The following is a 21,425-nucleotide window of genomic DNA, read 5'->3' as shown; positions in this document are numbered from 1 at the left end:
GGCCTAGTTAATATACTTCATTGGTAACCGAGTCCACATACTGAGGCTCAGCTTCTCGCAGCTGCTTCTCAAACCAGCAGAAATTACTTGAATAGATCTGCATCAAATGAAATCATCATCCAAGTGCCAAAAACGCGGTATCGGTTATCGTAGTTGGCGCCCATGTACCGCAATCCATCTGCCGTGCATCCCAGAAGTCCGTCAGGTCGCGGGCGCCCCCCCTGGTTTCTCTACCGTCACCCTCGCCGTGAGGATCAGACGATCACACCCTGCTCCGTCTTTCGCGCACACCCCCTCTCCCTGCCCTTGCAGATGAGCCCCGCGGGTTCGCGAGATTTTAGCCATTTCGGGAATAGTCTGCTGCTGACGCAACATGTCAGAAATAAGGACGAAACAATATGCAACTGTACGGGACGATTGCAACTATCACGATAGTACGGGATACAAACAACGCATCCGGGGCTGTGTGATCCGGTCACGACGATGAGTTGACCATTTTTAAGACGTTCACGAAAATAGATGCACTAGCCAGCTATCAAATCCTGCGACATCCGTGGTGAGCTCAGGGCGAGGTGATTGACATTTGTTATGTGGCAGCAAGAATACTGACAGATGGTTGAGGATCAGATTGGTGATCGACTTCTCCTAATGCCCACTGAGTGAGGAAGTCTTTGTAAGTCGTCACTGATTCTTTCTCACTCGCAGTAGCGAAGTCATCAATATCTCCAGATAGCACACAAAACCATAACACCAACAATCGATTCTTTGAACACTCGGTCTGGAGCTCTGAATCTCAAGATGGCCTCGATACTTGCAATCATCGGTTTTCTAGTTGTCAGTCTGGTGTATCTGCGCCATAGAGCACTTCCAAAACCATATCCAGGCATCCCTTACAACAAGAAATCTGCCGACAGCATTCTTGGAGACCTTCCAGGACTCCTCGCTCATTTCAAGAAAACCAAAGAAATCGCAAGTTTTTCTTTCCAACAATGTCGCCATCTGAACTCTCCAATCGTTCAAATCTTCCTCCGCCCTTTTTCCCGGCCTTTCATCTTCATTGACGACCCGCGCGAGACGGAGGATATCCTCCTCCGTCGAACACGAGAATTTGACAGGGCACCCTCAACTATCGCCTTCTTTAAGCCGCTCGTTCCAGAGGCCAGTATGGTCAAGCTTACGACACCCGCTTTCAGAGAGCAAAGAAGACTATGGCAGGATGTCATGTCACCGCAGTTCCTGAGAAAGGTCGTGGCCCCAAACGTGCATCGGTGCGCCTCGGAATTGGTCGAGCTTTGGAGCCGGAAATGCCAGCTGGCTACTGAGCGTCCCTTTGAGGCCTTGGATGACTTGGAGCTGGCGGCCTTTGACTCCATATGGATCGCTATGCTTGGCACTCGTTTGACCGGGCTTCGGGACGAGATGAATGCCCTCATCGATGAGAGTGTCAACGCAGTTACGGACAAAGATCAGTCAGTGCACTTCTCAAAAGCTCCTCGATCGATCATGTTTCATGCGATTGCATACGTTAATGGTACCATCGAGCGTATTATGCGCTCTCCTTTTCCCGCCAAGCATCATTGGTGGATTCGGCAATCGAAACGATACAGGTACTACAGCAACTTCAAAGACAAGGAGATTGATGGCTTGATTACGAATGCCAGGCTTCGCTTTGAGAAGCTCACCACCGAAGGCGACATCATAATTAAAGATGAGGGCGACACATGCGCCATGGATCTGGTGCTTCGCCGCGAAGCCATTGCTTTTGCAAAAACAGGACAGCGTTCGCCAGCTTCCACCGACACCGCGATGCGTGATGAACTGGGAATGCTTCTCGTTGCGGTATGTAGAGAAACTTGACTCAGGTTGTTCGGACTAACACATAATAGGGTCATGAAACTACCGCTATAACTCTCGGATGGGGTCTGAAGACTCTCGCTGATAACCAGGTAGAGCAGTCGAAGTTGCGCCAAACTCTGAAAAACGTCTTCATGGGCCTTCCCAATCACACATCTCCTTCAGCGCTTGAGATCCTGTCTAGTTCCATTCCCTATCTAGACGGGGCTCTAGAGGAGATTTTGCGCTTTGCCAACACCGTACCTCTTCTAGCACGATCTGCTACAGTTGATACGACTATTCTAGGTTACCATGTACCAAAGGGATCTCACATCATGTGTAACGCCCAGTTCATGAACGAGCCGTTAGGTGTACTCGATGAATCTCGCAGTGAAAGCAGCCAGACAGCCTGGGAGCGTCGCAAAGGGGGTGACTTCTCCATGCAGAACATCTCAAAGTTCATGCCTGAGCGATGGATCAAGAAGACCGAGGAAGGAATTGAGGAATTTGACGCTGGAGCCTTGACAAGACTGCAATTCTCTCTTGGGGTCAGGGGCTGCTTTGGTGAGTTATCTTCTCGCAGACCGGCATTCGTCTTGACTAACTCGGTCTGCTATAGGGCGCAAGCTTGCGATGCAGCAGTTGAGAATCTTTCTCGTTCTCTTGGTGTGGAACTTCGAGTTCCTTCCTGTCCCTGATGATTTGAACAGCCGATGGGGTCATCAGAAGATCCTCCGCCCCCCTCAACAATGTTATGTCAGGCTGCGCAAGGTCTGAGGTTGGATGAAAGGCGGGGAAGATCTGGAACGCGTCCAGTGACGAGAGGTATTGATTGGAATGAATTTTGTAAACACTGGCGACTAGACTTTCAATTAAGGAACACGTTATTTGGAGAATCTTGTGGGGTCTTTCCAGCTCTTCTGCACATTACTTTTCCATAACGAAGGCAATAGATTTAATCTCATTCAGATTGAGGGCAGACGAGACATTGCTGAGCTTAATGACACGGTTATTTGTTCATAACCACTGGATGACTTTTAGTGATCGATCTTAGCAGTCTGTTAGAAGCACACAAAAGGTTGGGGAACGATGAGGCACGTCACACGTTTCAAATGGTTTACCGTTGCAATGATATAGTCATGCTTCAAACGCAGTATAAAGAAGGTACGTCATGCTATAACTCTGTCTTTATCTGTATCGCTGCTCATTTGAACGCGTGTAAAAGCTAGGAAATGATTATAGTACAGAACATATAATGACTGCATGGACATCGTCTATGTGTTTCTCTGAGCTTCAGATGATCCTCTTGCAGCTAGCTCATACGAGTCGATTGATGTTCCCGGAGTCTCCTTAGCTGCTGCACCTTTTACTGTCACAGGGTGTCGACTGAAAAGAAACAAGGCCGCCAAAAGGGCTAGACCGCTGAATCCAGTGAGAATTTGGAATTGTCGTTTGTATCCCGTTGCGAACGCCAGGCGAACTTTGGCGGCGCGTTCCGGGTCAAGGTCGTTGATCGACGACAAAGATTCTGCAATCTGCCCGAACTCATCTGGTCTGATGAGTCCAGCAAGACCTGCCCTCAAATCATTGGAGAGGACAGCAGAGCTGGCGAACCATCAGTGAACCATCACGCTGTTTTATAACATAAACGACGTACCATATTGCCAAGGCAATCGTTCCCCCGAGAACGCGAATCTGAGTGAGTGCACCCATGACAATACCTGTTTCCCATGAGCAACAGTCAAGTTCCCTTAGAGAAATAAGATTCTTACCCGCGTTTTCTTTGCTTACGATGAGTTGACCCAGTGTCAACACCGTACTCAGTGTCAACCCAAAGCCAACTCCCATCACGGCCTCAAAACCATATTGGGAGGCCGATATATGATCTCCAGTGAGAGGGATACTCACAGCGAGACCAACTCCAACCAGTTGAATCACAGCTCCAATGAGAATGAGGTGAGCTGGTGGCACGTTGTAGTTGGATGTGAGCACGCCAGAAATCGCCGTGGCGAATGGGGATGTTAGCAGCAGTGGCAAAACAGATAAACTCGACTGCACAGGGTTCAGTCCATAAACTGCTTGTGCTCGTTGTGGGATGATGAACAAGATGGTGACGAAGGGGAATCCAATGAAGAATGTTGTGCTGGACTTGTCAGTATGAATGATCCATCACTAAAACGGGTTGCACATACAACATCATGCTGGCCAGCTGTCGGTCTTTGAGTAGACCCATGATGAAGATGGGCTCTTGTGGCATGTTGTCCTTCCTTTCCAAGCGGATTTCCCATACAATGAAAACTATCCACAAAATCCCCGAAAAGATGAAAGTGGATGATATGGCTGAGCTGTCCCATGGATATCGTGTACCGCCCGACTCGAGGGCAAATACCAGGAGGACAGAGGCACCTAGAAGCGAACCTGCGCCAATGAAGTCGACTCGTTGCAAGGTCTCGCGGGTGAACTTGTTTTTCATGCGAGTCTTGAAATCGGTCGTGCGCTCAGTTTTGCTTGCCGGCAGAAAGATTGCAACAATTGCAATTGCCACGAAGCCGGGCGGACCACTTGAAACGCAGGTAAATATCTCTTTGGCTACTCCAAGCAACAGCTCACGAGATCATGTACTCACTTTAGCAGAAACACCCATCTCCACGATGAGCTACTAGAAATGGCGCCACCAACAAGCGGTCCCGTGATACTGGCCAGTGCAAAAACTGATGAAATGATACCGATGTATTTTCCGTATTCGGTTTTGGGAACAAGCGCAGGTGCAATGACTAGGACCATAGAGTAGATACCTGACCCGCCAATCCCTTGGAATGCCCGAAGAATGATCCTGCATTATGTGAGATGAAATACTCAAATCTCCGGATTGTCGACCTACATACAATTGTTCCATGGTTGTTGCCGAGCCGCAGCCAATCGAGAAGACCGTGAACATAGTCAGAGCGAAAATGAACATCGTTTTGGATCCGAAAATGCTAGCGAGTTTCGCATAAATAACGAGAAATCCTGGATCGTTTAGCATCGTGTAATAATGCGAGAAAATACGACAAGGGCGGATCCATACCGGTGTAGGTCAGGAAGTATGCCGTGACTACCCAATTTCGAAGCTCGAAGCCGCTTAAAGAATCTGATATCGCAATCAGAGATGTACTGACAATTGTCGTCTCCAAAGTCGATAGGAAGAGGGAGATCCAGATGCTAAGAGAATTCAGCTATGGCCCCAACGTTCGTAACGTGTAGAAATGCCACAAACCCCATAGTAAGCATGTACAGCGGCCACCCGCTCATAAATTCTTGTCTTTCGACTGGCTGTTCTTCTGCGTGTGTAGGTGTCAATGGAACGTCGTTGTGGGTGTCGGCTGGAGATCGCGCCCCAGGATCATATGCCGTATCCCCGTGTCTTTCTGCCATATGTGCCTTTTCTGCACTCGATTCGGCCGTGGTCGAATTGCCATTGGCTTCGGTCAAGTTGGATTCTGCCATAAATGGTACTCGGTATTCGGAGTTCTTGTGCAAAAAGGGCACTCGATGCAAGTCGTGCAATGGGTCGCAGGCGATCGGTGGAAGCTGAGGATATTCGGGGTAGCCCGAGTATCGTGTGGTTCGAAGAGGAGGAAGCGACACCGGCCGCCAGTGATCATGTCGAGACATGGCAGCAGATTTCGGGCGATGGCCCAACGTCCGAAAATGCAATCAAGTGAAGCGTCTATGCAGCCCGCCGAATGCGAGTCGCCAAACGAATGTTGCCTTGCGTAGCCGATCACCTCAGACATGCACATGCGTGGGGCGAGCACCCAGGATGTTGCGACTACACCGATGCAATCAACACAAGTTGGAAGAATGGAGCAATAATTCAAATCAAGGGCAGAAAATGTTTCGTGACCCCTGGATGCGCGCGTTTCCCATGAAAGCTCCAATATGTAGGCTCCAAAGAGCTTGTCGAGACCTGTCAAAACACGTGTCTATTTCCATGAACGGCCGAAGCGCTGAGCCCGTCTTGAAGCCAGTTCTCCGCCGCGAGCTAGCAAAACAACACAGCCGTTGTGGGAGGCGGCGGCGATGAGTGTTAGTGTCTCACTCTGGCGGACATGACGGAATGTGAACTTGCCGCCGGAGGGCTGATGGCGCCCTACTGGCGTAGATGTAAGCATAGTCTAATAAGGTTTCCGATCCTTCGAAGGGGTCTCACTCCAGGATGTCTGTTCTGATTGTGGGTATTGGAAGATGCACGACCTGCATATGGGTAAGATCCTGCAGGATTCTGGTTGGCATAAGAGCACTGGCTGGTGACGGAACAGGATCGAGTTACGTACGTGGGGAGGAATGGCTGGATTAGGCAATCTTTTTTTGGGTGGACGGATGAGATAGTCGAATTGAGCCAGGCATTGGAAGACTTGGGGACATAATATCTGGATCATATTAGTCTCCCGCGGTATCATCTCCGAGAAAAGAGGTCGATGCACTCATACTCTCAGTACATGTAGGAAGCAACTTATCGATTTCTTTGCAACTTTACGCCATTCTGAATAGAAAGATATTGAACCTATTCTAGTCTTACCGTTCCCTGGGCCACAGCCAAAATGCGTATTCTCTGCTTGCACGGTATGGGCACGAGCAGCAAAGCAAGTATTTGGATACCTGTGATCAATCAAGCAAATCACTGACTGAGCTTAGATATTTTCAGTGCAGACTGGTGATTCTTTACACTGAATCTGACATGTCAAGTTATTCGCTAACACCACGGGAAGCTGCGATACGAAGCGCCCTCGCACAAAGCTTCTCAGCCACATTTGATTTCGTAGAAGGTGCCTTGGAGTGGCCTGCAGCTCCAGGTAGGTTCATTAAAAGCAGATCCGCTCTCAGTCCAAAGACTTACGGTATTTGCCTAGGTATCAACGCGCTGGCAGGGCCAGATGCTGAATACTTTGCATACTACGACACAGAGAAATACGAAACCATCATCCAGGCTGTTGATGATCTCGAAGAGTACGTCAAGTCAGAAGGACCGTTTGATGGTGTTTTGGCCTTCTCACAAGGGGCTGCTTTGGCCGCGATGCTTATTGCTCGGGACAATTTCCCTGCGCCTTTCGCCTTTGCCATCTTCATCTGTGGAGGCCCTCCGTTCTCGGAAAAGTCAATCAAAGAGAGAAACACTCTAAGATACTGCGAGAATGAAGTAGACAAGGAAGGAAAGGCTGTACTTGGAGTCCCGACGGTACATCTCGTCGGAGCTCTTGATAGAGACCTTGAAACCTGCATGAAGCTGGTGCATCTGTCTCGCGAAGAGACAAGGCAGTTTTGGGAGCACCCTGCAGGACACGAAATCCCTACAGCTCCGAGGGAGGTCACAGACAAGATGGTTGAGACGATTGAGAGAGGCATTGAGAAAGCAATGAAGGCGCAGTGAGAACTTTGATTAGAACTTGTAACTCTGCTACTTTATTGGAATCGTAAACGCTTTCGTCATACTTATCTGCTCATCATTATTGCCAAGTCGTACTGAATACACAACAGAAATCTCACTCCAAATTTTGAAGTCAAACGTCGAGGTCAAGACACGGAAATGCAAGTGGGATTGTTGGGCCTACTTAGGCTCCGAGAAAAAGCCGAGGAATGTAAGCCTTGGTATTAATGTGTCCTCCGTCAGGACCCCTCAAACGTGTAGACTCGCCGAGTACATCCACACCCAGGAACCATCAGCTATTCCCCTCATTCCTATGTATGAACTCCTGCAGAACAAAAACAGCCCTCGCAACCATGACTTCTACAAAACCGCACACCCTCAGATGGGGGATTATGGCGACCGGTCACATCGCGAGAAGTAACCTTCCGTCCCCCTTCCGTCCCATCTACACTCAGTGCTCATACAACACAGATTTTGTCCGCGATCTTGTTACTGATCCGTCAATTCGGGATGCGGATGATGTTCGCCACAGCATTACTGCTGTCGCCTCGTCCACCTCGACCCAGAAGGCTGTAGACTTCTGCACGGAGGTTCAGATTCCGGAAAAAGGGAAAGTGAGGACCTATGGTTCCTACCGCGAGCTGGTGGTGGACCCCGACGTGGATATCATATATGTGGCTACGCCTTTGAGCCATCACTTCCAAAACGCCATGCTAGCTCTGGAAGCCGGGAAGCACGTCCTTTGCGAGAAGTCGTTTACCATCACGTCTGCCCAGGCGAAGAAACTTGTTGAAATTGCCAGACAGCGAAGGCTGTTCCTAATGGAAGCATTGTGGACCCGTTTCTTTCCCTTGAGTATCAAGATTCGTGAGCTGGTGTCTACGGGAACTATTGGGACGGTCTATCGTGTCATTGGTAGGTCTCTGCAAAGCCTGACATGCCGAAAGCAGTTGAAATATCTTAACAAGCTAACTAATGAAAAATAGCGGACAACTCCATCAACAGAAGCTTGCTTGACGGGAAGCTGGATTTTGATGATTCCAATCGCATGGTAAACCCCCAGCTAGCTGGCGGGGCTATGTTAGATCTGGGCGTATACTCGCTTTCATGGATCATGCAGATTCTCTACCACCTTCAACCTGAGAACGAAAAGGAGTCCCCTGCCGTGATGGCTGCCATGAACAAGTACCATACAGGTACTGATGAGACAACGAGCTTCATCGTCCAGTTCCCAAGGCACAACACCATGGGCATAGGTATGACCACGCTCCGACTCGGGTCAGGGGTAGACTACGACTTCACGGGTGGCCCTGCGATCAAGATGCAGGGATCTGATGGCGAACTACAAGTTTGTGGGCCGGCTTTCCGCCCACACAGCTACAAAATCATCAGGAAAGGCGGAGGGGGCGAAGTCGAAACTGTCGAGTTTCCATTCCCCCAAGATAGTGCTAGAGGTGGCTGGGGGCGCGGTCTGTACTGGGAGGCAGATGAATGTGCCAGGTGCCTGCGGGATGGAAGGTTGGAGAGTGACGTGTTGCCCCTGGATGAGACCATCGTGTCCATGGAAGTGATGGAAGAGGTGCTTAGACAGGGCGGGATCAGCTTCCCGAGCCTGATTACAAGCGACTCCTTTGATCCTCAAAGTCCGCTCAACAACGGGCGCTAGTTATGGTGGCATAGGCTGTTAGATCCGACGAGTTTGAAAACCTGAGATGATAGCCCAGGTCCTTGAATTGACTGTCACCATGTCACTCGATGTAATCTGGCTTGGCAGTCGCCTCCCCACGCGCAATTCCGCAAGGCTGTCCCGAAAAGGCCTACGGTGACGAATGAGTTATTTAGGTGGTGTCATCCGTATCACGAAAGTGCGTCTTGCGTGGTTGAATCCCATTAAGATCTAAATATTTCTGACGCCCTGAATGGTAAAGAGGTTGGATGTCATAGACGCTGACAGGGGGTTCTAAGCTTCATGAGTCGTGCGAGGAAGGGGGTGTGGCGTGCAGGTGTCAGTCCAAAGCTGATAGAAACACCACCGGCTGTGAGACACGGTTCCGGTAGATCCGTAGTCAATTCGAAGGATTTCCTGGGCTGGCTCACCCATGCGCTTACCCGAGTCACTAGATGCTTGTTCTGGTAGCTACTGTTTAGATGAATATTACATCACGATACCGCTTCTCCAGCCACTGCATTGGCGTTCAGGCATCAGTCAAACCTGGGACTAACGATAGTAGATAGCTCACGACGCCAAGGCATCATAGCGGAACTCTTTCTCGCGATTTTCTTACTAGTTGGCTGGCCTTATGGCTTGCAAGGGAGCCAGTGGATCGCGCCTTCGAGACACTTGGCTAGTCACTCCTCTTTGGGACAAAATCTCGCGGCGCTAGTTTTCCGTGGCGCCGGGACTGCACGCCGAGTGGGGCCGAACAAATGCCGGTCATCTCCGCAGCTTGGCGGAGGAAGGTGTCTCCTTCGCCAAGTTTCTTGATATTTGTGTCTCAAGCCAAGCATTCAAGTACATGTGTGAGACAGCATCAGAACTTGCGAAGGCGCCACGATGCTTAGCTGCGCCCACTCCGTAGCACCGCCCTGGACCGTTAAATCATCCTTCCCACCTGTGACCTAACTATCATTCTCTCCTTGCCGGGACTAAATTCTCATCCCACCACGTTCCGTGATAGCCCCAAATCCCCGTTGAACCAATGAGCTACCTAGCCCAGATCGCGGGTAGACTACGGGCTGGAGGCACACAAGCTCCACTGGGTCTCTTTACGACAACAACGACAAATCTCTACAACTGTCGATACTTGATGGTGGCTGAGGATAAGCCGGATCTTGGAGACAGAACATTGATATGTTTCAACCAATAGGTGACGCCAAGGCAACACATGAACTAGATTACATCCATCGATGTCACTTCGGTGGACAATTTGACGTAGGTTTCATGACGCTGCATCCAATCTGTAATCCTGTGTCCGTCAAGTGAATCCCTCCAGATGCAGGCGACGTGATCCTCCAACAGGGACGGGCACATACCTTCCATCCACGCCATCTCCACGATTACGACACACCGTCTCCAGTCGACAGCCAACCCCCTTCCCCGCTCATCCCCGTTTCCTTGGACTACGTGGAGTTATGCCATCTAAAGTCAGATTTCCCTACCCCCCACACGGGATGAACGGCCGGTGCCTCAGCCTCAAAGCCTAAGGATGCACGTAACATGTTGCCCAGACTTTATTGACGTCCAACTTTGAACACCCCTTCTGGCGTCTATACATGACAGCTTAGAGTAAATCCTAGATCCAAACACGGTACCTCTGAGATGTCGACACATCCCAGGTGGGATGTCTCTAATGTGGAACGGATAGCTAGTTCTTAGCAGGAATAGCATACGTGGAAGGATTGTAGCTTTATTGATTGGATTAGCTTTACTTTTGTTCGTAAGACGGTCAATGAGGCGGAGTCGCCTGAGTCAGGTTGCTGTTAATACGACTTCTGAGTCCCGACTATCCTGGAAGAGAATCCAACCTGAGAGGATCACATCACCTGAGAGAGTATTGTTCAGCTCATAGGCATGGCCGCCCGCTAAGGCAGCCGTGAAAAAATGCTTTCCGAAGGATTCAGGCTATCGAAGCTCTTATTTCTCATCTCTAACATTGGTACTATGAGTATAGCCACCTAGGTCCAGCTGTCTTCCCTCACCTTCACCCCGAGAACTGGTATCGATTCTTATGAGCAACTTTGTTGAATCATAGTATTTGGCGCAGTTTTCACAACCTCGAAGCTTAATCATTTTGTGTTCTTGCTGCAGTCTCACAAGATGTCAATCTCAGCCCAGAATCCACCTATTCTTCCTCCGCGGAAGATCTTGGTCGTCGTGACCGCCGGCGGATCAACAAACTCCGGTGAGATATGCAAACCATCATGAATGGACAGAAACGGACACTACTAACTCGGCGTCTCGTAGCTCCCATGTTTGAGGTCTGCCATTATCTTCACCAACGGGGCCATACCATCGAGTTCGCTACTTTTGCCGGCCGGGAGGCGTACGCGAATTCCTACCCTTTCGTGTCCGCCACACACGTAGTCGGTCGTGCAATCACTCCCGAGGAGGAAGACAAGCTCTATGTTCAGTTCAGTGAATGGAGCTGGAGTGGGAAGGGTCTCAGAAACTGGATAGAAGGGAAGAAATTCTTCGATTCCTTCTGGTCAGAGACATACGACAACCTCAAACTCGTCATCGAGTCAACGCAGCCAGACTTCCTCTTCGCCGACTTCCACGTCGACGCTGCCCGCGACATGCAGAGAGAGTATAACCTGCCTCTGGCTACAATGTGGCCCCAGTGGCCGTACTTCATGTGCCCTGTTCCATACATCCCTGGGCGAGTAGGCTTGGAACCGCGAGTTCAAACCAGCGAACATGCAAGCATGTGGGATCGCTTCAACCAGGACATCTATCTGCTCAAGCATCCCATAGCGTTCGCCGATCTATTCCTTACCACCAGAAAGATGCGCGCACAGAAGGGCCTCGGCATGCTGCCCATGCTGCCTAAACCGGACCACCTTGTTCTCGTCAACTCGTTCGTTGGTCTCGAGACCCCCAAGGAGACGCCTCCGTTGCTTCATGCCATTGGGCCCATCCTCTCAGACCAATACGCACCACTCGATGATGGCCTCTTACAATTCTATTCCACGCACGGGAGAACGATGTTCGTTGCTTTCGGCACGCATGTCATCCTCTCTCGTGAGAGGCTCAAGGACCTCAGAGCCGGTATTGTCTCTGCTCTGAGAGCTGGCCATATTGATGGTGTAGTATGGGCAATACGCGGCGCGAGTAAGACGGAATTTGCTGCACTCAGAGACCGTGTCGTCTACACGAGTGCCAGTGGAATCAAGATCAATCTCAGCAGTGAGGAGTTGCTTGAAAACAAGCATCCTCATCTGATGTTCGTGGACTTCGCTCCTCAACGTGCTGTTCTGGCGCATCCGTCTACGCGGCTCTTTTTCAGTCACGTAGGGCCCTCATCCGCAAATGAGAGTCTGTTCCACGGCGTTCCGATGCTCAGCATGGGTATTTATGGAGATCAGCTCCCTCGAGTGCTGGCTCTTGACAATACGGGCGTCGCACTTTCCGTAAGGAAGGAAACCTTTACACCTGGTGAAATCGAGCAGAAAGTCGGCCGACTCATGCGTGACGAGGACGGCACGTTTCGCCGCAATGCGCTCCGGATGGAAAGAATTGCTGTTTTGGCTAGCCGCAGAAAGGTTCTAGCTGCAGATCTCATTGAGGAGTTCATGTATGATCACGAGCTCAGATTTGAGATCTGTAGAGACGATGAAAGTGCGAAGAAGGAGAAAGGGGCAAGTGGAATATTAAATGATCGTGGGAAAGAGCTCAGGCCGATGCATTTGCAGACTGCTGATATGAGAATGAATCCGCTGCGGGCGAGCAATGTTGATATGTGGCTTGTAGGGGTTCTAGTCGTGGGTGTTTTGACCGCCGGAGTTGTGCTCATAAGGCAAGGGGCGTGTTCTGATTTACTGCGATTTGGACAAGATATTTAAAGTTCTAGCATCACAAGCACCACAGCTGAACCAGCTTGTAGGTTTGAGATGGATGGGTTCTCAAGACATTCATGGCTTGATAACGATATTTCAACCTATTACATAAAGATTCGCTTCTTCTTATAGGCCAGCGACGAAGCGCATTATGAGCTGATTGAAATCATAAGAGATGTTTCTGATTTCTCATCGAACTGAAGATTTCATCGAAATAACATCATCATGTGAGCTTCAAGAACGAATCCAACCCTAAGCGCTCCTTTGGTGTAATGCTCAAACTGAGGATAATCTAAGGGATGCACAGGGCGGAACTTCAATGGCCCCTCTCAATCCATCATTCCGCGCCGGTCTCTTCTATTTATGCTTCGGGTGGCACTGCTTACGCTTACCAAGGCATCAGGATTGCCGTGGAATAGCATATAAGGGCTCAAGACCCCAGATTGCTCAAGTAATGCTAGCTAACTAGCCCCTTGCGAATCAAAGGCGTATCACATCCAAACCAGTCTAGCCAACTTATACCTGCCCCAAGTTGACATCGTGCGGCTCACACTGGCCTCTGTATGAAGGCACGCATTGTCCGTCAGGCTAATCCCCATACCTTGAAGTCATAAATACTTCAGAAGTCTCTACTCTCATGGCTCCAACTTCCATCTCAGAATCATTTCCTTTCCAGGGCCCTGGTCAAAAGCCGTTCAGTTTCGGCATCATCGGCGGCGGTTGGTATGGCTGCCATATCGCCGCTTCCTTCCAAGCCCTCGGATTTCGGGTCAAGCTTTTCGAGCAGCATGAGCGCCTTCTGCATGAAGCTTCAGGGAACAACCAATTTCGATTGCACATGGGTTTCCATTACCCTCGACACAGCGAGACACGTATTCAGTCGCGAGACGGATTCCTACGATTCATCGAGAGATACCCTGAGCTGAGCAAAAGCGTCCCAAACAACCTTTACGCTGTGCCGTCTCATGACTCCCTTCTCGACTACGGCACCTATCGAGCCATCATGGCATCAAGTGGGGTACACTTTACAGAAGGTTTACCAACCAGGGTCGAGCTTACCAACGTGTCTGGTGTCATGTGTACAGCCGAAAGAGTGCTCCTACTCACCAAAGCTCGTGCTTACTTCGAGGCAGAGTTGAAACACGTGCTGCAACTGGGACATCGAATACGTCGTGTAGAAGACACGGGCGATGCTGTCTTTCTCGATGGCGAGCGTTTCGACTTCGCCATCGATGCAACATGGGGACATTACAGCAGGCCTGACATCCCAGTTGTCTACGAGCCAACACTATTACTTTACTATGAAGGGCCACCTGACTTCCCTGCCATCACGCTTGTCGATGGCTCTCTCTGCTCAGTCTACCCGACCGAGGCTCCTGGTCTGTTCACCCTGTCCAGCGTTCCTCATACACCCTTAGGCCAGTTCGCAACAGCAGAAGAGGCCCAAGCCGTTCGCGACGGCATCTGTACTGAAACCATCACTTCGAAGCGGCTACTCATGGAGGATCAAATAACGAAATACCTACCCTCATTTCCCGACTTGTTCAGATACGTCGGTCCACAACTTTCCATCAAGACGAAGGCGGTAGGAGCTCATGATAATCGCACATGCACGGTCTCGCGATTCGGCCGGATGTTTTCTGTTATGTCAGGAAAGATTGACACGGTTTTCTTTGCTTCAGAGCGCATTCTATCTTTAATTGAAGTCGTGCAGGCTGCATCAGCGAGGGAAACGTTGTCCTCACTACGGGATGACATTATCGTTGTGAACACTCGAACTCATTTGAATGACGCAGGTCAAGGATCATGGAATGGCGAACTGTTCGGTAGCCAATTGTAATTACGAAGAATGAAACTCCAACAAACAAAAAGCTTCGAGGAAATGTTTCACTTGTGATTATCAATACCTGCTTAGGATTTTGTGTGAGGAGGCAAAATAATTCGTTGCAATCATCAAAAATCATCCGTTGATATATATAGATAAAGAGGGATAATATTGTCACTCCAAACGTCCATAACTTCCTCTCATGTCTGTACTCTGTCTGTGAAAGTGATTTGGCACGGATAAAAACCGCTAGGGTTTGCAGCGCCTCCACGACTCACAAGATAGACGTGGTCTCCGTCAACCGTATGGGCTGGCTGTGGCCCAATCTTATCATATGCCGGTCTGAAATCAAACTCTCTCGCCGTCATTGCGCAAACCATCTTGATCTCAGCCAAAGCCATCTCTTGGCCAATACAGGCTCGAGGTCCCCGTTCAAAAGGCCGCCAGCCATTGACGGGAGGTTGAAGCGGGTCGTCCTTTCCCTTCTCAAGGAACCGCTCGGGTATAAACTCGTGAGGTCGTTCCCAATAACGAGGATTGTGGTGAATCCCGTGATGTATGGCCATGCAAATGAACCCTTCAGTGGGGAGAGCCAATTTAGCCGCCGTGTTATTGGCGTCCGGCCTGTCAATGACAAGATTGAAGTCGCGTTGGCCGAGCCTCGTGGTGGCTCCGGGTGGATAGAATCGAAGGGACTCTTTCATCACCGCGGTGGTGTAAGGCAAGAGGTTCAGCAACTTTGGATTTGCCGCAATCAGCTTTGGCGCTGCTTTGATGTCAGGTCCGAGGATCTCGTCATGCTCGGCGCGCACACGGGCTAAGATATCGGGATGTTTTGTAAGGCGGTGTGTCATGAAGACTATGGAAGAGCCAGTGGTGTCATATCCCGCCAGCATCATGAACTTGACTTGTGAGCGAATGACCTTCGGAAGTATTCGCACATGTACCGGGTCATGCGGGACATTCGCAACGTCAAGTACGGAGACTGCTCCCTTTTTCTCCTCGGGACTGAGTTTCGACTTCCGCGATAATACTGCGTTGATGTAAGTGTCCATCCGCCAAGTGTTGTACCGTTGAACCAGTGGCCGTATAAAGTTGAGGTCCGCCAAAGTGTTTCTCTTGTAATGAAGCCAGCGAAGTTGGGACGCAAGGGCCGCTGCAAAATCGTTGTATTCGGTCTGGCTGTGTAAGTCGTGGTCCATGATTGACTTCGCCGATAGATCCATAGTAAGGTCGTACGCCATCGGGGCCAGGTAGAATGGCTGAGATTCTTTACGTGCTTGTTCGCGAAGTCGTTCACAGAAGACGTTGACCATCTCAATAAAACTCGGTACTAAGGCCGTAATATTTGAGACTCGAAAGCCAGGGCTGAAGACGTTGTGCCAAAACTTCCACTCATCACCCTCCATTGTGTCGATGTCGTAACCACCTGTCAGCGGAGCCAAGAAAACACCTTGTAGAGGATCTTTGAGCAATGAGACTCCTTGAGTGATTTGTCGGGCAGTGTCCGGGGAGAGGAGGATTAGCATCGGCTTGGAAAAGGGCCACTGGTCTAGGTAAAATGCTTGATCCAGGTGGGGATAGTGTCGTCGAAAGTATTCGCCGAGTGCGACCGTAGGCATTAGATCTGGTGGAAGCTCCTTCATGACTTTTGCGATGACCTTGAGGTGGCCCCAAATTGGGTGATGAGGGGGCATTGGATATCCTCGTCGCTGAAGATCTCTAAAGAGACTTCGCGCCCGATACATGGCGACTAGCCCGTACAATATCCCCAAGACGGGAATTAGTACGACAAATCGCCACATGTAGAGTATAATGTCAAGTTCCATGGTATCCTTTGTAATGGGAAGGCCTGCTTCTGAAAGTACAGGTGTTGAGAAATGGAAGAAGTTGAAACCCCTCACTTTCAATTGGATGGTATCAACACCACTTTTACATGAGCACCCTGTCTGGTGACGTGCAGCCTCGTTTTCAACATGTTGCATGCCCTTTTTGCATCAAGGCGCCTTGGTTGAGTTCATCTGGGCAGTACCCCGCGCTGTTTGAACCGTCCAAAGAACTTAAATGTTGGTTGGGGTCTAGTCCCGAAGAATTCGTGTTCGGGAAGAACCTCTGAGGAGGTACGCGTAACCTTCCCCGAGAATTCGGTATCTAACAAACTTTCGGCGTTCTCGACCTTGTAGCCGGTGGGATCGTGGCCTAAATGCAAGTTTTGCGATTCTTATGAATGTGAGGCCTTGCTGTCAATCGCCATGGAGAGCCCTGACCTTTGGATAACAAATATGTCGGGCAGGCCCTCACAAGTAAACAGCTGGACTTGGTACATCACCAAGTCTCGTCCAACCCCGACTTTGACTCAGTCTTCGATCTGTGCTACTGATATGATTGCATCCAAAACGTGTGCAGTGACCATCACTGAATATGAGGATGTCGGGAATACATCGCCTAGGCAGGTCAAGACATTCTACTACGCGTCTTGTACCAGACATAATATCGTATTGCTTATTCTCTGCGCGCCTGAATCAGAAGCAAAACACGTGAAGCATTCAATGCAGTTGAGAACAGCCCAAGTTTATGCGATTTTATCTGGATATTACTTGTTGAGAACGTGGTTGATCGAGGTATGATATGTTAACTCATCAACTTACACGTTAGTGGTGTTGGCCATCAGTTCTGACATAAATGTCCCCGTTGTACTGATTGGCGGCATTAGCTCACCGACGACAATCATCTCACGGCAAGAAAAAAATCCTTGTTTATTCCATTCATCGGCAAAAAGAACTTGTGTAGCATGGCGATTGTTTCATGTAGCTTTGAAGATCTTCCCCAGCCCTTGTGATAGGTTGAGACTAAGAGATCCACGTTCACCTCGCCCAATACGAGGTCCACGTAGATCAGCCCCTGTCGGCCAAGACACCAACCCCAAAAAGGCTGGTGATATAGCTCACCGACGAAGCTGACGAATGAGCTGCTGATTCCTGTCTTGAGGAGGAGATCGTCAGTCACCTGCTTCCCATAAGACCAGAATCCGTCGTCATATCATTGTCTTTTTCGCCAAATCCCTCTTCTTTCCCCTCATCAACCTCACTGAAGACAGCCTGAAGATGAAGACTTTGAGTCTGACCGTCACTATTTCTACTCTGTAGGGATCGATATGCCATGTGCATGTAGTCAGATCGTGTCGCTAACTGAAGTAGTGTGGCCCGGGTCGTAGGACAAGTCCCGACCGGCGTCACAACCCGCTCCATCACGGAACCGTTCACGGCATCCCAGCCTCCGCAGACCGGTTGCCCGACGGCCACGGAAACTCGCGAATTTTGCGCCACCTGCATTGTACCGCAGTGCATCACCATCTCAACCCTGACGCAAGCCTGTGGCTGCCCGACTCCGGCGCCTACGGCCTGGCTTGACTTCCCATGCAAGGGAGCGTGTGGCCGAGTCGGATGCAGCACTAGCTATACCTTTGTGGCTGGTGAAGTGCCCTGTGACGGGAGTGCGAGCGAAGGTGGAACTTCCTCGGCCACATCAACGGTGACGCAGAGCGTGACAGCGACGGCAACGACGACGGCGACGACAAACACCGCCACGACGGAAACCGGATCCACAGGGGAGACGGAGAGCGGGGCGACGGGCTCAGCTGTTGCGCCAACTGTGACACCGAATGCTGGTGCGAGGTTGGCGGTGCCGTTTAAGTTCTGGTAGCGATTACGTGGTACTGAAGATCTTAGACGAGAGTCTGAGGTTTAACCAGTAGAGTGCCAATTCCGAGATACCAGAAAGCCAGTCATAAGCTTGCCAGGATAGGTATTTGGAGCAAAGATATTCGTCCAGGGTTTAAGTTGCTGTCCAATCTGGTGTCCAGGTTTCTGGGCTGATATCTGGCCAATAAAGCCCTTGAGCACCATCGTTGTAGATAGAGGCATCAATAAACTGCAAGTCCAAGATCGGCTGGGCTAGAAGTTCCTGCAAAGACGGCTCAGCGAGCGCCATCCCCGCTGTAGTATTCTGTGCTGTGAAGGGTTGCCCGATGCTCATAGCATCGCCGAAGGTCGCAGTAGCGTCGGTAAGCAAGGTGGAGGGGTCTCCAGCGACAGAATAGCCACCACGGCGCGCATGAGCGGCAGCCATCATGGCTTTCATGGCATCAATATGTTGGCAGAATTCCCCGGCGGCGAAGTTGCCGTTGTCCCTCAGTTGCGAGAGAAATTGGGCAGCCTCCTCGAACTGCTCTCGATCATTGTGACTCTCCTTCCCATTGAGAAGGCTCGAGATTGCCAAGATAGTTGAGGCGGAGAAGAGATATTGGGTGTAGAAATAGTCGAACGTCGCAAAGGAACCGTCAATCCAGCATTCAGTAAGCAATCGACACGAATGTCGAGCGCAGCGGATGCATGCTTCGGCCAAAGTCATGGCGGTCGCTGGAATCTCGGGTTCCGGCGTCAAAGAAGTCCCCCAGGATGCGACGTGGGTGCGCAGTACGTGGAGTAGGATGGGACGCGTAACGCTCACGGCGCACTAAGTCGTCAGTTTGGTGATGAGCGTCCGGACTCGAGACTAACCTGATTGAAGTTGAGATGCAAAGAGATTGGTTTTTGAATGCGATCCGAGTTGACCTTGTGGTCGATATGAAGCTGAGGCGGAAGCTCCTCGACCCAGCCACGCAGGGCGCTGAGAGCTTCTTGAACCCGGTGAGAGAGCGAGCTCTGCTGATTGCGTCTGCGGTAGATCGAGGGCACGATTCGGCCCAACACGCGGGCAAGCTTTACGCTGGCGATGAAGTATGATGCGTCTGCGAAATCGTCCGAGATGCTTGGGTCGACTTGGGGATTTGAGGGGAGGTCCACCTCGATATCGAGGTCTTGGATGCAGACGGGATGGCCCAGCTTCGCGGCCCACATACGATCGAAGGTATAAGCTGTCCAGAAGACTCTGTTCCGATGCTCACGGGCTGCGACATCTCGGAGCTGAGACTCGGGAACGTTCAGGTGCAGACCCATAACGACCGCAAGCCTCGTCGCTGAGCCAGCGAAGGTGTAGGCAGTATGCCTACGGTTCAGTGCCAAAGAGTAGAATGACTGATATGATGAGTGCGGAATCAGGAGGAGAACAGACCAAGTCAACTTACAAGAAGCAGCCTCAACTCAACTACATCGATTCGTGGTCGCTCGCTCACGATGCGGAGAACTCTTGTTGCACGGGCGAAGTACCCCATACCAGGGAAATCCTTCTCGGATGTCGCCGACCGCGTGGAGTACATGGCTCCGATGGCAAAGAGAGCCCATAGCTTGCTTTTAAGTAGAGTGTCACTCTCTGATGGGTTCTGAAGAGTTTGCTCAAGCCCATCTAGAATGAGGCTCTTTCGGATGATGTGGTAGCACCGGCTCACATATCTCAGAGCGACGCCAACCAGGAATCGAGCTCTAGCAGGGCTTGGCCAGGGGCAGTCAACGTCAGACAAGACCAGTAGCTTCTCGTCGGTCGCGTAGTTGACGCGTGGGATATGGCTATGATCTCCCGTTGAAATAGCCTGCCGGAATCTTGTAGCGAAAGCTGCATCCGATGCCTCGCCGATGAGAATGGGTGTATGTGGGATGTTCATGTCGAAGAACCACGGGCGCTGATCCAGAGATGGGGCCTGGACAGCAATGACATTGTCGACGACCTCTTTTGCGGGTGCTGCAGGGATATCTGGGAGGATGGCGTCGGCCTGGGTCTGAGATCCGACATTTTGACTCTTCAGTCGCTGATTTTCGGCGACAAGATCATCGATATATCTCAGAAATTGTTAGATTTGTATGATTTTTACTGAAAGGTCGGATAACCCGTACCTTTGGCTGACCTTCACCATGCGGTTCCGACGGGGGTATGTGCATTCAGCACCCTTGCTCGCTTGACGGCAGTTTTCGCAGGGCTGCCCGCCTGAGCACCTCACCTTACGCGAATGGCATCTGCGACACCTACCAAGGAATCAGTGTTATTTAGGAACAAGAAATGAAGGAGATGGCGATCACTCACGCTGTAGGCTTCGTGCGCGGCTTAGAACTCTTGCTTGTTGAATCTGGAGCAGGGCCTGACATCACCCTGTCTTCTGCGCTAGACAAATCTCCATCCGAAGTCATGTTGGTCGAGATGTTTGCCGGATCGGGAATGTGCCCTCGTGAGCTCCGATGAGCTTCGGGAAGATAGCCAGACGCCGAGCCGGACGACGCGTATTTGATCGCAGCCAGCACCTCAGAGGATCTTGGTAATGTGACCTGCTATGCCCGTATATCAACGGAAGCACTGAAAACCAGTCGTCAGCGCTAAGAAAAGCTGTGTTTCATTGCTGTCAAAGCACACTGGATGACAAGTTGAGGAAGAATCGTCAACTACGCCGCGATTTATCGGCAGAAATTCGTGTTTACCCCGAGACATCATTAGTCATTCTGGTCAACCTCGGCATAATCTCATCATTTCGCCGGAAGTTTCTTCTTTTGACTTATCTCCACAATATTTCCGGCAGTCACTTGGGCAAGTCGGCTTCACATTGAGTTGCCGACTTGGATGAAGAAGAGCCACCGACATGAAATCTGCAAGCCATTTCTGCAACCAAGTTTCCCGCTCCCGAATCGGCCTCGCTTGTGACCGGTCTGGAACTCGCAATTAAAGGCCCACTTATCGAAACATTTGAGTCACAGGATACGACAGAATGAGAAAAAAATGGTGAATTTTTCTCGGTGCCGGGTGCGCCTCCGAACCACGGAGTCGCTCCGTTGGGTATTTACTCGGTTGTGCCCCCCGGATCGTTTGCACTTAGTATGGCGA

The 21,425-nt window shown here is 50.6% G+C and overlaps 7 protein-coding genes across 7 annotated transcripts; 4 read left to right on the top strand and 3 right to left on the bottom strand.

Annotated features, from left to right (window-relative positions):
• Positions 1-999: 999 nt before the first annotated feature.
• CkaCkLH20_11632 (cytochrome p450) lies at positions 1,000-2,610 on the top strand (the record flags this gene model as incomplete). Its single annotated transcript, XM_038894346.1, has 3 exons — positions 1,000-1,839; positions 1,887-2,397; positions 2,453-2,610. 3 exons carry the CDS (start codon positions 1,000-1,002, stop codon positions 2,608-2,610), a joined length of 1,509 nt encoding a protein of 502 aa, XP_038740421.1.
• Positions 2,611-3,107: 497 nt separating this feature from the next.
• CkaCkLH20_11631 (MFS multidrug transporter) lies at positions 3,108-5,487 on the bottom strand (the record flags this gene model as incomplete). Its single annotated transcript, XM_038894345.1, has 8 exons — positions 3,108-3,438; positions 3,491-3,554; positions 3,606-3,976; positions 4,026-4,394; positions 4,460-4,666; positions 4,719-4,842; positions 4,901-5,034; positions 5,090-5,487. 8 exons carry the CDS (start codon positions 5,485-5,487, stop codon positions 3,108-3,110), a joined length of 1,998 nt encoding a protein of 665 aa, XP_038740420.1.
• A 1,066-nt stretch (positions 5,488-6,553) lies between these two features.
• On the top strand, positions 6,554-7,243 carry CkaCkLH20_11630 (ef-hand calcium-binding domain-containing protein; the record flags this gene model as incomplete). The annotated part of the gene is made up of 2 exons (XM_038894344.1): positions 6,554-6,668; positions 6,726-7,243. The coding sequence occupies 2 exons, from the start codon at positions 6,554-6,556 to the stop codon at positions 7,241-7,243; spliced, it is 633 nt and encodes a 210-aa protein (XP_038740419.1).
• A 350-nt stretch (positions 7,244-7,593) lies between these two features.
• On the top strand, positions 7,594-8,906 carry CkaCkLH20_11629 (uncharacterized protein; the record flags this gene model as incomplete). The annotated part of the gene is made up of 2 exons (XM_038894343.1): positions 7,594-8,155; positions 8,227-8,906. The coding sequence occupies 2 exons, from the start codon at positions 7,594-7,596 to the stop codon at positions 8,904-8,906; spliced, it is 1,242 nt and encodes a 413-aa protein (XP_038740418.1).
• A 2,151-nt stretch (positions 8,907-11,057) lies between these two features.
• Positions 11,058-14,636, top strand: CkaCkLH20_11628 (udp-glucosyl transferase family protein; the record flags this gene model as incomplete). The annotated part of the gene is made up of 3 exons (XM_038894342.1): positions 11,058-11,142; positions 11,205-12,534; positions 13,661-14,636. The coding sequence occupies 3 exons, from the start codon at positions 11,058-11,060 to the stop codon at positions 14,634-14,636; spliced, it is 2,391 nt and encodes a 796-aa protein (XP_038740417.1).
• A 185-nt stretch (positions 14,637-14,821) lies between these two features.
• CkaCkLH20_11627 (cytochrome p450 71b25) lies at positions 14,822-16,318 on the bottom strand (the record flags this gene model as incomplete). Its single annotated transcript, XM_038894341.1, has 1 exon — positions 14,822-16,318. One exon carries the CDS (start codon positions 16,316-16,318, stop codon positions 14,822-14,824), a length of 1,497 nt encoding a protein of 498 aa, XP_038740416.1.
• A 1,758-nt stretch (positions 16,319-18,076) lies between these two features.
• CkaCkLH20_11626 (uncharacterized protein) lies at positions 18,077-20,740 on the bottom strand (the record flags this gene model as incomplete). The annotated part of the gene is made up of 6 exons (XM_038894340.1): positions 18,077-18,336; positions 18,524-19,136; positions 19,181-19,696; positions 19,747-20,395; positions 20,450-20,578; positions 20,637-20,740. 6 exons carry the CDS (start codon positions 20,738-20,740, stop codon positions 18,077-18,079), a joined length of 2,271 nt encoding a protein of 756 aa, XP_038740415.1.
• Between the last annotated feature and the right edge of the window lie 685 nt (positions 20,741-21,425).

This window comes from Colletotrichum karsti, assembly GCF_011947395.1.
Source record: "Colletotrichum karsti strain CkLH20 chromosome Unknown Scaffold49, whole genome shotgun sequence".
Lineage (NCBI taxonomy): Eukaryota > Fungi > Ascomycota > Sordariomycetes > Glomerellales > Glomerellaceae > Colletotrichum > Colletotrichum karsti.
Note: the sequence above shows the minus strand (reverse complement) of the source record. Positions and strands in the feature narration are given on the sequence as shown.